The sequence below is a fragment of the Choloepus didactylus genome, chromosome 4 (genome assembly GCF_015220235.1).
Source record: "Choloepus didactylus isolate mChoDid1 chromosome 4, mChoDid1.pri, whole genome shotgun sequence".
Lineage (NCBI taxonomy): Eukaryota > Metazoa > Chordata > Mammalia > Pilosa > Megalonychidae > Choloepus > Choloepus didactylus.
In genome coordinates, this window is record NC_051310.1 from 117,437,263 (window position 1) to 117,450,747 (window position 13,485).

General features: G+C 31.9%; 1 protein-coding gene across 4 annotated transcripts in view; it reads left to right on the forward strand.

The window, feature by feature from the left end:
- VPS13C (vacuolar protein sorting 13 homolog C) overlaps positions 1 to 12,106 on the forward strand; it is a 202,275-nt gene extending 190,169 nt beyond the window's left edge. For 2 of the 4 annotated variants that reach the window (XM_037833798.1, XM_037833800.1), the window contains exons 78-83: positions 548 to 671; positions 1,197 to 1,311; positions 6,427 to 6,515; positions 9,419 to 9,542; positions 10,934 to 11,014; positions 11,366 to 12,106. In XM_037833798.1, the coding sequence (XP_037689726.1) occupies positions 548 to 671; positions 1,197 to 1,311; positions 6,427 to 6,515; positions 9,419 to 9,542; positions 10,934 to 11,014; positions 11,366 to 11,467 (635 nt within the window). In that variant the 3' untranslated portion in view covers positions 11,468 to 12,106. Of the gene's footprint in view, positions 1 to 547; positions 672 to 1,196; positions 1,312 to 2,059; positions 2,995 to 6,426; positions 6,516 to 9,418; positions 9,543 to 10,933; positions 11,015 to 11,365 lie in introns of those variants that run through there. The other 2 variants (XM_037833799.1, XM_037833801.1) reach the window with 2 other exon arrangements.
- The last annotated feature ends 1,379 nt before the right edge of the window (positions 12,107 to 13,485 follow it).

The window sequence follows — 13,485 nt, forward strand, 5'->3', positions numbered from 1 at the left end:
GTTGCCTAGGACTGGAGATGGGGGTGTTTGGGTGGTGGGAAGAGTGGGGGTAGGGTGAGGCAGTTAGTTGCCTAGGACTGTGGGGAAAGGGTCAAGGAGAAGTGGAGAGTGATTGCTAATGGGCATGTCAATGGGCAGATTATGGTATGTGAATTATATTTCAATTAAGTTGTTATATTTAAAAAAACAGTACACTGTTTCAAGAACCTTCTGATAGCATAAAAAGAGTTCATTTTATGGTCATTGCTTCAGCCTTCCAGTATTACCTACTGATTAAGCTCCTGGTACAGGAGTTCTAAAACTTGATCATGCTTGGAGGATTACCTGGAATGCTTATTGAGGCGCTCCACCCCCAGAGTTTCTGATACATAGGTCTGGGATGGGGCCTAAGAATTCACATTTCTAACAGGGACCATACCTTCCACTTGTTAAGAATAATTTCTTCAGAAAGCTGAATTCTTAGGCACAACAGTTCAGTATTTGGCTCAGGCTTTTGCTGAGTTGAAATTTGCTTATTTTTATGCATTTTGTCTTTGGTTTTCTGAAGGTGCCAAAAAGGAAGGAGCTGCTGGATTCTTTAAAGGAATTGGAAAAGGGCTTGTGGGTGCCGTGGCTCGTCCAACTGGTGGAATTATAGATATGGCCAGCAGCACCTTCCAAGGAATTCAGAGGTAATTGAGTACATTCTATGTGCAAGGTGTGTATCCAAGTGCTAAGTGTTGCTGGAAATAAATAGCTAGTTAAATACTTTGCCTGCTCTTAAGGATCTTAAAATCTAATTGAAAGCTATGCACGTTCACAAAGTAGAGTGTCACCAGAAAGGAATAAAAAAAGACATTTTTTTATGGCTCAATTTCTTATTCATTCACCAAATGTTTATTGGTAGCAATTACATTCCAGACACCTTGCTGGATACCAAGGATTCGAAGAGTAGACCTAGTCTTGTCTTTGTTAATTTTTTTTTTTGACGGTTTCTTTTCTTTTAAAAAAGGTTGGGGTGGAGGGGTGCCTTGTAGTCAGATAGTCTTGGTTTTAATAGTTGTTGCATTACCTTGGGCAAGTTACTTAGAATTGCTCTGATTGTTTTATCACATATTGATATGGAATATAGTACAGTGCATAATTGTCATATACATTTGTATTATTTTTAAAGATTCTCACATATTTTCTCGTATTTATTTTGCTACCTTATACAGGGTAGCAGAATCAACTGAGGAAGTGTCCAGCCTCCGTCCCCCTCGTCTGATTCAAGAAGACGGCATCATTCGGCCATATGACAGACAGGAATCTGAGGGCTATGACTTATTTGAGGTAAATTTTATTCTTCATGGTCATGAGCAAAATGTATTTTTAAAGATTTCTAGGATCAGGATCTCATGGGTAGTTTTTAAAGCTTCCGATTCTTGAACGTCTTTGAGGATTGTACTGGGAACGTAGTGTGTAAAGTAGAATTTGATTATTTGTTTTTTTATTTTAGCATAATGTGGTAAATGAGAATAAATCGTCGTTTGAGTCTGTACACAGCAAAGCTTTTTTGTGTGTGTGCAGAAAGGATGATGTTAAAAAAAGCCATAGTTTGTATCACCATTTCTGCAGTAGTTCATTTAGTTAACATTGTTAACTTTGGTCTCATGCATTGTATATAATTATTGGAATTACATTGCTTCCTTTTCTCTGAACTACATTAGTTTATTTGTACTATTCTATAGATCTAGATTTATTTAGATAAACAGAAAACTAGATTTGAGAACAAGGATGATGTGCAATTATAATCTTTTTAAATCTTAAAAGATTTTTTATTTCTTTTGGCTTTTATTTTAAGTTTAACTTTGCTGTATTTAAACAATATATAAACGTGTGTGTGTGTGTGTGTGTGTATAAATTGCTGTTCTCCCATGACCTGTTTTCCTCAAAACTAAATTTATTAATATTTTCTTACTTTGACTTTAAAATAAGATGACTCTGTTGTTCTTAGCTTTTGGTTTTTTATCGTATGTGATTATATTTTATCTTTCTGCTTACTCCTAACTTTATTTTCTTTCTTTTTCTGCCTACACAGCAAGAACTGGAAATACAGGAATAAATGTTTCCTATACTGCTACTTGATTTCATCCTTAAAAATCAAAAACTGATGTTAATTGGCTGTCTCTGAATTATTTAGATCGAGGGTCAATTTTAATGAAATTTTCTTTACAACTGTTACTTCCATCTGAACTTTTTGTAGTAGTGATTGACTACAAATAAAAATGGTAGCATTCCTGGTAATACTGTACAGTAAAGAGATCAATATGAAAGGTTGAAGGATACAGGAAATCAACTCTCTTCTCTATTTAATGGATGAAAGACTTTACTGAGCTCAAAAAGCAGATACTTTTGAAAATTTTTGAAAGTTTTATCTTCTCAAGTCATTCATGTGCATTTCAGGTAAAGTTGAAAAAAGAACAATTATTATGTCGAATCTCGACAATTATTATGTTCCTTAGGTTTGTGAGCCCTAATGATAGAATTGCATAGCTTTATGTTTCACCAGTCACCCTAAATTTACTAAATTTACAGAACTGTTAAGTGGGGCATGTATTTAAATAATTCAATTATCATTTGCTTTGGGTCTGTCCTTAGACCTCAAATAAGAGTTGGCACATGAATTTTGAGAATATGTTCCCTCAATCTTTTTGTTGTTGTTTTTTTAAGTTTCCTAGCATTCTTGCTAAATAAATGACAAACATTTTATAATTATGTTATATACATCCCTAGCCTTTAGTTTTTTGCTTTTCAAAAATTGAATCCCCTTTTTAATTATGCTGATTTCACAATAGTTAGTTTTGATTAATGTAAATAGAAATTGAACATGTAATTAGCTGAATTACTTATGTGGTATTTGAATATGTTGATGCCTTTGTTTTTTTTTGTTTTTTTAATCATATTTTTTATTGTAGAATGTAACATATACACATAGAAGAGATATCTTTCCAAGTACAATTTAACAGGTAGTTAGAGAGCAAATTTCAAAGAATATTACAGGTTACATTTCCACAGTTTCAGTTATTTCTTTATTATGAAATATAACATATATACAAAATGGTAATATCTTTCAAAGTATGACTTTGTTTTTTAAAAACCAAGCCTTTTTTCTTTTAAGTCCTTTGAAGATTCATTATCTTAATGAGAACAAAAGGGATTATATATTATCATTTTGAAGTTGATGTCTCCATAGTTGATTTTTAAAACAATTAAGTTATATTTTGATTTCTTTTTCAATAGGTGATGGAAATATTTCTTTGATTTGGCAGTATCTTATCTAGCAAATTTCATGCCTCTCCCAAAAACTGAAACCAAAGTGTAAACTTAGATTGAATGTGTTGTACATTTGAAGAAAATGAAACTGTTAACCTACAATTATTCAATTGGATTATATTTTTTAGAACTATGGTTATCAAAAGATTAAACTTAATGCTACATATTTAAAACAAGAACTTTAAAGAAGAAGGAATGATATCCAAAAATCAGCTTAAAATCTGTAGCTGACAGACTTTTCTTATGCTTAGATTATTGAGGATTGACAAACATATCACCACATGTGTAGTTTTCTATGTCACTCAAGCACAATAACTAATTGAAGATATGCTTAGTTGTCACTAACAATTACCCTTCCTTCTTAGGTAAAAGTAACAATTTTTAATTTTCCTTGACATATTGCAATTTTAATGAAACTTAACTTTTTGAACTCCTATAACTTGTTAAATTTTTTTTCTTTATTTGTTGTTAACTTTTTGTTTGGTTATGTTACTAACTTTTTCCCTATGATTTCCCTTTTTACAACTGTATTCAATAAGCACAAAACTGAAAAACAATTTTTTTATTTTAGCTAAATAGATAGTCATCTTGTCTGTTTTATTAGTTTTTGTTACAGTATCAGACAACCTTTTAAACTTAAATATATTATTATAATTACTGGAAAAAGAGAATGATCATATATTAATGACAGGACTTGGTAATTTTTTCCATGAGTGGCAAGGTTAGGCATGGATAATTAAATTTAGGCTATTTCATTCTTTGCCAGTCTTGCTGTGATTAGTTAGTGGGTAACAAGTATTTGTTGAATTATCTGGACTGTGCTGGATATACAAAAGAAGTAAAACTTCTGTTCTTAAGGAACCAAGTATAACAAAATGAGTAAATTTTAAAGAGCACTGGAGTGTAAAATTGTGTCCTCCTAGCCCTTGCTGCAATATGGGCAAGTTTTAAATAATTTATTTGAGAATCTTTTGATTTATCCCCTTTTCTTTTTCTCCCTAGTATTGTTCTGTGTTCTTTAATTTGATGCTCAGTCTTAATAGTTAATAAATCATGTACTATATTTTCATAGGATGTACTCTTTTTTTTGTTTATCCTCTATTCTCCCAGGATAATTACTGTTTACATTTTAATATATGTACTGCCAGTTTTTAATTTAATATTCATTTTTTGAATTACACATTTATGATCATGCAATATTTAAAATTGTGTTACCTGACCTTTCAATATAAAAATATATATTTTCCTTGTTCTTAGAAATCTTTGCTAACTTTATTTTTTGTAATTCTTGTATACCATCTGTTGAGGTAACCTTGCATGTGTATTGACCATTCTCCATTGTTAACATTAAAGTTTTTTTTGTTACTTTGCTAATGACAGTGATACTGTGATAAATATTATACATATTGCTTTTTCATATCATGTATTATTTCCTTAGAATTTATTTGGAAAAATGGATCTACTGAGTAAAGGTGTTTTGCTAAATATCATCAAATTTCTCAAATTAACATTTTGGGAAGGAAGAGTGAATATTTTAACAACTAATCTGGTGTCTTATTCTGCTGCCATCGGTGACTGAATATTTTAATGTGAAACTCAGAGTGTAGTGGATTTTCGTAGTGCTGAAAACAAGATTTTCTATAGTGTTTTATGGTGATTTATTATATTTTAAAAGCTCTCAGTGGTTTGAAGCTCAGTATCCTAATGATTAATGAAATCACATAGAAGATGGAAAGTGGGTAGTAGTTATTGTACATTACATCTCAAATCTAAATATTTTAGCATATTTAAATTTTAAAACTGAAAATAAATCCACTAAATTATTATGTTTGTTTCCCATTTTTTCTTTGAAAATATTAAGACATAAACGTTAAAAGATTTTATCTAATTTACACGGGCAAGATGTGAAACAAGTAAATATTGCTATGAAAACTGCACAGCTCTCTGAGACTCATTCTGAAGATGAGACCTCACTTCTTCCCTGGGGATTCATCTTCCTTGTTCGTGGCTTTTGTAATTCTCAAGGAACAACTGGGGACCAAGCATCTTTTTGAAATATGTATATTTAGGCACTGAAAAGTAACAGCATTCGTGTGCTTTTTTTGCTTGTGATTATGTTGATTATATTATCTTTTTAATAACACTGGTATATTCTAGGTTATAAAATGTTAAGGTCTTATTTATTAAGTAGGTTTATATTCTGTGTTTTCATATATATTATCTCCTCTGGTCTTTAATCATGCAATATAGATAATGTCTAATATTTCATTAGCATTCATTATAAAAATATTTTATTGGTAAATGTGTTGCCTAATGTAAGTTACAATAGTTTTGACATAGTCATAAAGGAAAATAAATGTATTTTAATGTACTATTATTTATACTTGAATTATTTTATACTTGTATTTGTCTTTATAAGTAAATTGTGCCAGCTATTTTGAAATCTTAGAAATCCTCATTCATATTAATTTTGTCATTACATTTTCTTTTCTATCAGAAATATAATTTCATACAGAAATGAACTTCTCATGCATGTTTAATCTATCGGGCCAAACATTCAAAAACTTTAAATATCAGATATTTGGAATTTATTATGTGTATCATGTGTACATATCTGTAAATCAGTGGTTCTTATACTTTACTCAAAAATCTGATGAAAAATATGAACCTCCTCTGAAGAAAGTTGCAGAAGCACATTTTTGAAATTTTGTATTATATTGAAGGCTATTCATAGACCTCCTAAAATCCTACCGTGGACCCCAAGTGCCCCTGTAATGTTAATGTAGCAGTTTCATCTGAGCATATGCTCATATTCTCATTAACAAACGTGTGATTATTCTTGGTAGATACTTTAAAACATTTCTAAGTTATTACAGAATGAAATGTATTTTGCCTGGAAGATTACTTGGTAAGCATTTAATATATATTTCACTTTTAAGACAACAGTGGAAGTTGATTTATAAACATGCTATGAATAATCTTCTAGGGTCATGTGCCAGTATGTGGAATTGTGGTTTTGTTTATAAAATGTTTCCTAGATAGCTGCTTTATTAAAATTAACTAACCTACAATATTGTAAATGTCATTTGGATGCATGTACTTCCCAAATCTTGAATTCTGTTTCCTTTTCAGAATCATATCAAAAAATTAGAAGGAGAGTCTTACCGGTTCCACTGTGCTATTCCTGGAAGCAAGAAGACAGTCCTTATGGTTACAAATAGGTATTAACTTCAAGTGACTTTTTTTTCTAATGCTGCTTAGTTGTACAGATCAGAAGAATTTTGAAGGCTAAATGGCAGAGGATTTTGAGGACTATACTTTAAAGGCAAAATATTCATTTTCATAGAAACATGAAAATACGAATCTGAATAGGTCCTTTGAAATAATTTATTCCAGCACCCTCATTTTAGAGATACTGCACCTGAGACTCAGCATGGTTTAGGGGCTTATTCAAATTGCACAATTATTGACAAGCAGAGTCTAGAATAGGTTTCATAAGTGCAATAGTGATACCAGTTTGTGAATACAAATTCAGTTATAGAGGATTGAATTTATAAATCATTTTTTTCTACTAAGCTTTATTTTGGAAGATTAGCATACCCCTTTTAAAGGATGGTGTCATTCTGTGTTTGTCCCAGTTTTTCCCAAGCATTTTGGGAGAAGTAAATAATTTTCCAAATGAAAGAATTTGGATTAAACTACGAAGTTTGTTTTTCTGGGATTTAGCCTAGATCACTTATCCCAAAGCGACAGTTTTTTATTAATAATTTTCAGAATTTTCTGAGGGATGTGTTTTGTAGGAGTAAGGCAGAATATGTACAGTAGGCAACATCTGCATTAGATTTCTCACTACTGCATATGAAAATATTTGGTTGGGAGGAAAGAAAGGAAGGCTTAATGCCAGGATTTAGACCTACCAGCTTTTACTAAGAGAGGTTTAACTAGTCCTCTGTTTTGTAGTCACATATTTTTTAAAGCTGTACTTTTATATTGTCTCCATTAGATTAGACTGAAAGCAACATTTGTTTGTATTGTATATTGTACTTAGCTGACAGTGGGCATGTGTTAATTCATTTTAATATCATATACTTTTTATGTAAATCAACACGAGGCAATGCAAATCATTAAGTTTTTGTTTTATTTGGTTTGGGGGTTTGGAGTGATACTTATTACTTTAGTACTCTTTTGTCTTAAGGCATTCTGTGAGAATATTACTGTATCTGCATTGTACATCAGATTTTTCTTCATGTATATTGAAAAACCATGGATGGATGATAGATAGACAGATAGATAGTTTGATAATGATCTGGAATTGAGATCTTGGAGACCACACTGAAAGAGAGTGTAGAACAGAAGGTGACAAGATTTGAGCTTTGGAAAACATGGAACAGGAGGAGAATGAAGATTTAAGGTAGTAGGAGAACAGTGGTTTATGGGAGAGATAAGAGAGTTGAAAGATAATCAGAATGGTGAATTTCTTTTGACACAGCGGTTTATAACAGTCGTCTTTAACTCTTAGCACCTATCATCTGATTCTCAACTGGAGCGGAAGGTGGGGAGATAGAGTGAAATAAACTTCCTAGAGGCTATTTGGAAACTTATGAGTGTGTTGTAGGTTGTCACAGGGACTGGGGGTCATTACTGGCATTTAGTAGGCTGAGCTAAGGATGTCCAGCTTCCTACAGTGCACAATGCGGTCCCAAACAAGCCCCAAATTTCAGTCGCACTCCTGCTGAGAAATATGATGCCGGGGGTTTATTTCAGTTTCTACACTCCAATGATCAAGTTCTGTGCTCTCTACCTTCTAACATTTGGCATCTAGTCCTTTCTTTTCCATTCTCATAGTCACTGCCATGATTGAGGCTCTCATCTCCTGATTGACAGTAGTAGTAACTTCCTACCTGTAGTGTCTATTGCCAGTCTACTTTGTCTCCCCTCCATTTGCTATTAGAACTATGACTCAAAAATATGAAACCTTACCAGGTCATTTCCCGTTGCCTGTAGAGTAAAGTCACATTTCTTGGAATGAAAAAAAAAAAAAAAGCCCTTCAAGGTCTGGTCCTAAGTTAATTTTCCCACCCCTAGAAATAGCTGGTACTCCAGATATAGACCTCCACATTCCTCAAACAAATCTTCCGTTTTTTGAACCCCTGTATATTTCAATGCACTGTTCCCTTTGTCTGGACTTTCATTCCCTTTTCTACCTAGAGAACTCCTTTTTTCAAGAATCAGCTCTTACATCACCTGCATTACCAACACAATCAATCCCTCTTTCCTGTGCTCCCAAAGAACTTTCTGCACACTTCGTAATAGCACTTATGTATGTGCTGTAACATTTACTTACATTTGTTTCCCTTCTAGCATATAGGTACCTCTCAGGGAGAAACCCTAACTTCTTTGTTCTCCCAGCACTAGATATCTGTTGAATGACTTAAAAGTCATTCTACTTCCCTAGTTTTGCTTTCTGGACTAGAAATTGTAAAATCAAGCATGGTTATATCAGTAATTAATCTGAATCACAAGCTGAAAACTATCAGCGTGGATGCCCTTAAAGTATCGTGATTTTGAGTAAAATGGGATACTCAGCTGATGTGATAACAGTGCATTGGTGGTAAAGTATTCAAATTAGCAGGCATAAAGTGAATTTTTTCTGATGTTTTTGGTTTGTGACAGTTCCTGCATATTTTTTCTTGATTGGAAGGCGTAAATGACTGAAGTAAAGAACAACTAATGGTTTTCAAAATAAAACATTTTCAGGGGCTTCTGCTTCTTTTGCTTCCCACATGAGAGTGCAGCTTGTTCCATATGGGTTTCAAAGATGATTTCCCTATCAGTTTTTTGGTCATCTATAAAAAAAAAGTTAGACTTTTCTGAATGCTACAAGATTGGCAAAAGGGGAATTTTTTGAAGTCTGCTTTGTTGGTAGGTGCTATATATGCTCTTTGACAGTTATCTAGGCCTTTTTTTTTTTTTTTAAGTCAATCATACTTTTTTTTGTTAGTGCCAAGTTTTATTGTTTACTGAACAAATGGTACCTGTGCCACCCAACAGAGAGAAATATTACAGAGAACAGTTAACTGTCTTTATCACTATGTGTATGTTTTTGTTTCCTTTTGTCCAATAGACGAGTGTTGTGTATAAAAGAAATTGAAATCCTAGGCCATATGTCCATAGATTGGCAGTGTCAATTTGAAGATTTTGTATTTCCTCCTAATGTCAGTGAAAATCTGCTAAAAATTTCAGTTAAGGTAAGAAAACATGAAATACAGCTTTTAGAACTAAAAATTCAATAAATTAGTGGAAACCAATGTTTTCTGATTCTCTTTTATATTAATTACCCAGACATTTTGAAAGATAATCATCATAATCATTATCATCATCATCATCATCACATTTACTGAGATGTAAGGAAAATGTAATTTATTTTCAGACAGTTCTTAGTTGCATAGACTAAATGTCAGTCTGAAAGGTTCATATCTGCCAAAAGAATTAGGATGCTGATACTTTCTTTTAGGTAGAATTAATCATTAGTAAATAGAAGTTGTTGTTGTTATTGTTTTTGCAACTTCGTATAGATACTCATTTTCCTATAATCTTAGACATTTATGGAAAGATTCCCTTTTTTAGGCTTTTGAAAGATATGTGCTCACTCTGGTAAAAATATGTCTAAAACAGTCATGTTTTGTAATATTTGGCATTTATAAAATATTAATCCAATTGAAGTACGTAACAGTACTTTCATATCTTCCCCATCATTTTCTAAGGAAGAACTTTTATTTTAATTATGTATCAAGTAATTAGTAAAAATGAAAATCCCATGTTTTGATTAGTTCAGAAACTTACTTTACTTTGATATATATACTTATTGTATTATATATATATTTTTCATCCTGTTTAAAAAATAATACAACATACTGTCATTCTGTAATTTCTACAGAATATTTCTTTTTCATAAAGAAAAAGAATACTGATGTTACCTCAGGCAACTGAAACTCTCTGGAAAACATTTACCACAAAATTTAATAGTTAGAGACGCAAATACTGTTATCCTTAAATTTGTGGTTTCTTTTCATGGATGTTTACAAATAAAAGAAACTAGCATGCCACCATACCATTTTGTATTTCAGCATTACCTTGTTGTAGAGTGTCAAAATTTAAGAGTGCTTTGTTAATAAAACATAGTTTTCAAACTAGGAAAGACTATGTCACAATGCATATATTTTACAGTTTCCTCAGTTATTAGCTTTCTTCCACAGTAGTGGTGAGAATTGACTCAGTGTATTTTACGTTATGTAAGAATTTTATCCATCAGCCAGGGAAATGAAGGAGAGATTTTTTGATTTGTCAGATTTGATGAATTATCAAGTAGTGTTTCTGTAGCCTATTTATCATAGCCTACAGAAAGTCATTATTTTGTACAGATAGATGTATACTCATCCAATTTTATAGATTCTAACAACTCGCATATGGAACCACCATCCATGTTCCAGAATCATTTATTTCTTATCGTACCTGAATATGTGCATTTGGTTGGTCTACTGGTTGTAAAATAGAGTTGACATTTAAGCATCCAGTTAAAGGTTATGATTTTTTCTTTACCCGAATAATTCCTTTTCTGTTATTGTTTCTTTTGAAACAGGATCAGGTCCTGTTCAGAAAAGATAGTAACAATCGAGGTTATGTCCGGAAAGTTTATCTGCAGGATACCACCACAGCAGAGGTAAACAATTTATTTTAAAGAACCTCCCCCCTCATTTTTTTTAGCTGAAAGTTAAAGTCTCTTGTAGTAAACAATACCCATTATTTCTCTGCAAAGCTCTTCCACTTATAACTTTGGATGTATCTGCTTAAAATCACATACTGTGAAGTCAGTAGGACAGCAGGTCTTATTTTGCATTACATATACAGACTGTGTATCTATCCTCAGCTATTAGACTTATGTGGAGTACTCCAACAAGAATATTTTTGTAAGCTCTTGCTTTTATACCTTTCTCCTCCATGGTATAAGCATGTATTTCTCTTTACATCTTTACAGTTTTTACTTTTTTTTTTTTTTTTTTTTTTTTTCCAGAAGGCATGTAAGGCCATTGAGAATGCATGGTCGATGAGCCACCAGCAAAAATTAGTGAAGCAGTCATCACTGAAGCTTCTCAGGCCCCAAATACCATCTTAATTACAGATTCCGATGGGCTTCTGGGCTACACTAGGAGAAAAACCAGTCATCAGCCTTGTCTGTAAATCATTCTTCATCTTATTAAGGAGAATTTTCAAGTGAACCTTTAGTTTTAGAATTTTTGTAGAATAGCTAGTATTGGCTTTTTCATTTTCCCCCCTTTAGTTTTGATTCCGTTTTTGTAAACATGTGTACCTGAGCTATCCACTTCTATACTGCCACCTGAATGGGTCAGGTCCTCAAAGAAATAATACTTCAAACTAAGAGTGAAATTTTCATCAATGTTAAAATTGTGAAGCAAAGGACAGGAGGCTTATTTCTTTATTTCTCTCTCTCTCGCCTTTTTTTTAAATTAGATAAGTTGTAGGTTTACAGAAGGAGGCTTAAAGTCCTCACTGAAGAATTTAAAAGGAGCTTAGAATGACTAATGTTCTTTGAGAGGTTTTAGCCATGGACAAATGTAAGACCACTGATGTTTTATTTAAGGGTAATTTGTTCGGTAATTGAACCAAGATAACACATTTGGTAAACCAGGTAATTGACTAAAGAAAAGCTACTAAATGGAGAGAGGACATGTTTCTTATTTTCTTTTCATGAAAACACTGTTTTCTTCCAATAAAAATATGTTTTTCTTTGGTACTTATTTTTCTTTCTTGCACTGTAATATAAAGACTTGTCAGCAATCAAACCTTAAAATACTCTATTCTCTGCTCTCTTTAATATAGCATTCACAACACTTTGGAAATTATTTACATGCTCTTTCAAGAAGAACTTACATGGCACAATTATAATTTGCTGCTACATTAAAATATTGTACTTAAATTTTTTCAAGACTCAGGAATTTGAAAATTCAATACTCTGATACTCCCGGGAAAAGTATTTGAGTTGAAAGAATTTTAAGGCCATAGTAAATTAACATTTAATCTTAATGCATGCCTAGAAATGGGTTAAATACTTGTATTAATACTTAAATACTTACTGGGAAAAATGAAAATCTCCAGTTGCTTTTTATGTGTGTAAAATAAGATCTGTATAGAAACCTGTGGAAAACAGTGGTGGATATGTTCTTTATTGGAGCAAGCCCATGAGATCAGTTCAGTACAGTATTTTTCCGTCCTTTCTACTACCTCTCACTTATATGATCAGAGACATATTGCCTCTTAAAGCTTTTTTAAAAAAATACTCAAAAGTGCTTCATTTTCTTGGATGAACCTTTAGATTTGCTCATCGTGTTTAGCCTGATATTTATTGTCAAATCATGAAGTAATGAGATGAATATGTGGACACACTGGTTTTCTCTATTTTTGTTGAGGAATAGAAATGTTTCACTATCATTTTTCATATTTTTTTTAACCCAGTCATAAAATTTAAAAAATTGTCCTAGTGTTATTTAATGTATAATCTAAAAAGAAATTGTGATAACTGATGCTTTAAATGTTTGATCTCTGATACAGTGGTGGTAATCCTTGCCTTTTCAACATCATCCTTTTTTTTTTCCCTCTGAGGAAAAGTATTATATATTATATATTCCAGCTTTAAACATAATTTCTGTCAGTGGTTCATTGTAGTTTATTTAAAGGAGCATTATAAACAGAATTTTATAATAAAGTATGCTAGCATTTTGCATCTAAAATTGACTTAATGAATATCTGATTATATTTTTCATATGAGTCACAACTATTGACAGTATCCTAAATTTTTGTGTGTTATATTGCACTGATGATTTATTCTAAAAATGCACACATGAACATTAAACTCAAAGAAATTAATTTATAGGAACCCTTATACTCATCATCTCAGTTGGCTTAGAAATAAACTTTCAAATATTTGTGACATTTTTATATGACCTAATCCCATGGTGCAGAAGTCATTCTTTCATTGGTAAAGTGTAATAATATTCTGTTGTGTGTTTTTTAAAATGCATTGATGGTCAATTACTTGCATATGAATTACTAAGAAAAATTAAAATATTTAGTGCATTGTTTAAAGGTGTGAAGACTGTGGGTTTGTGTTAAATA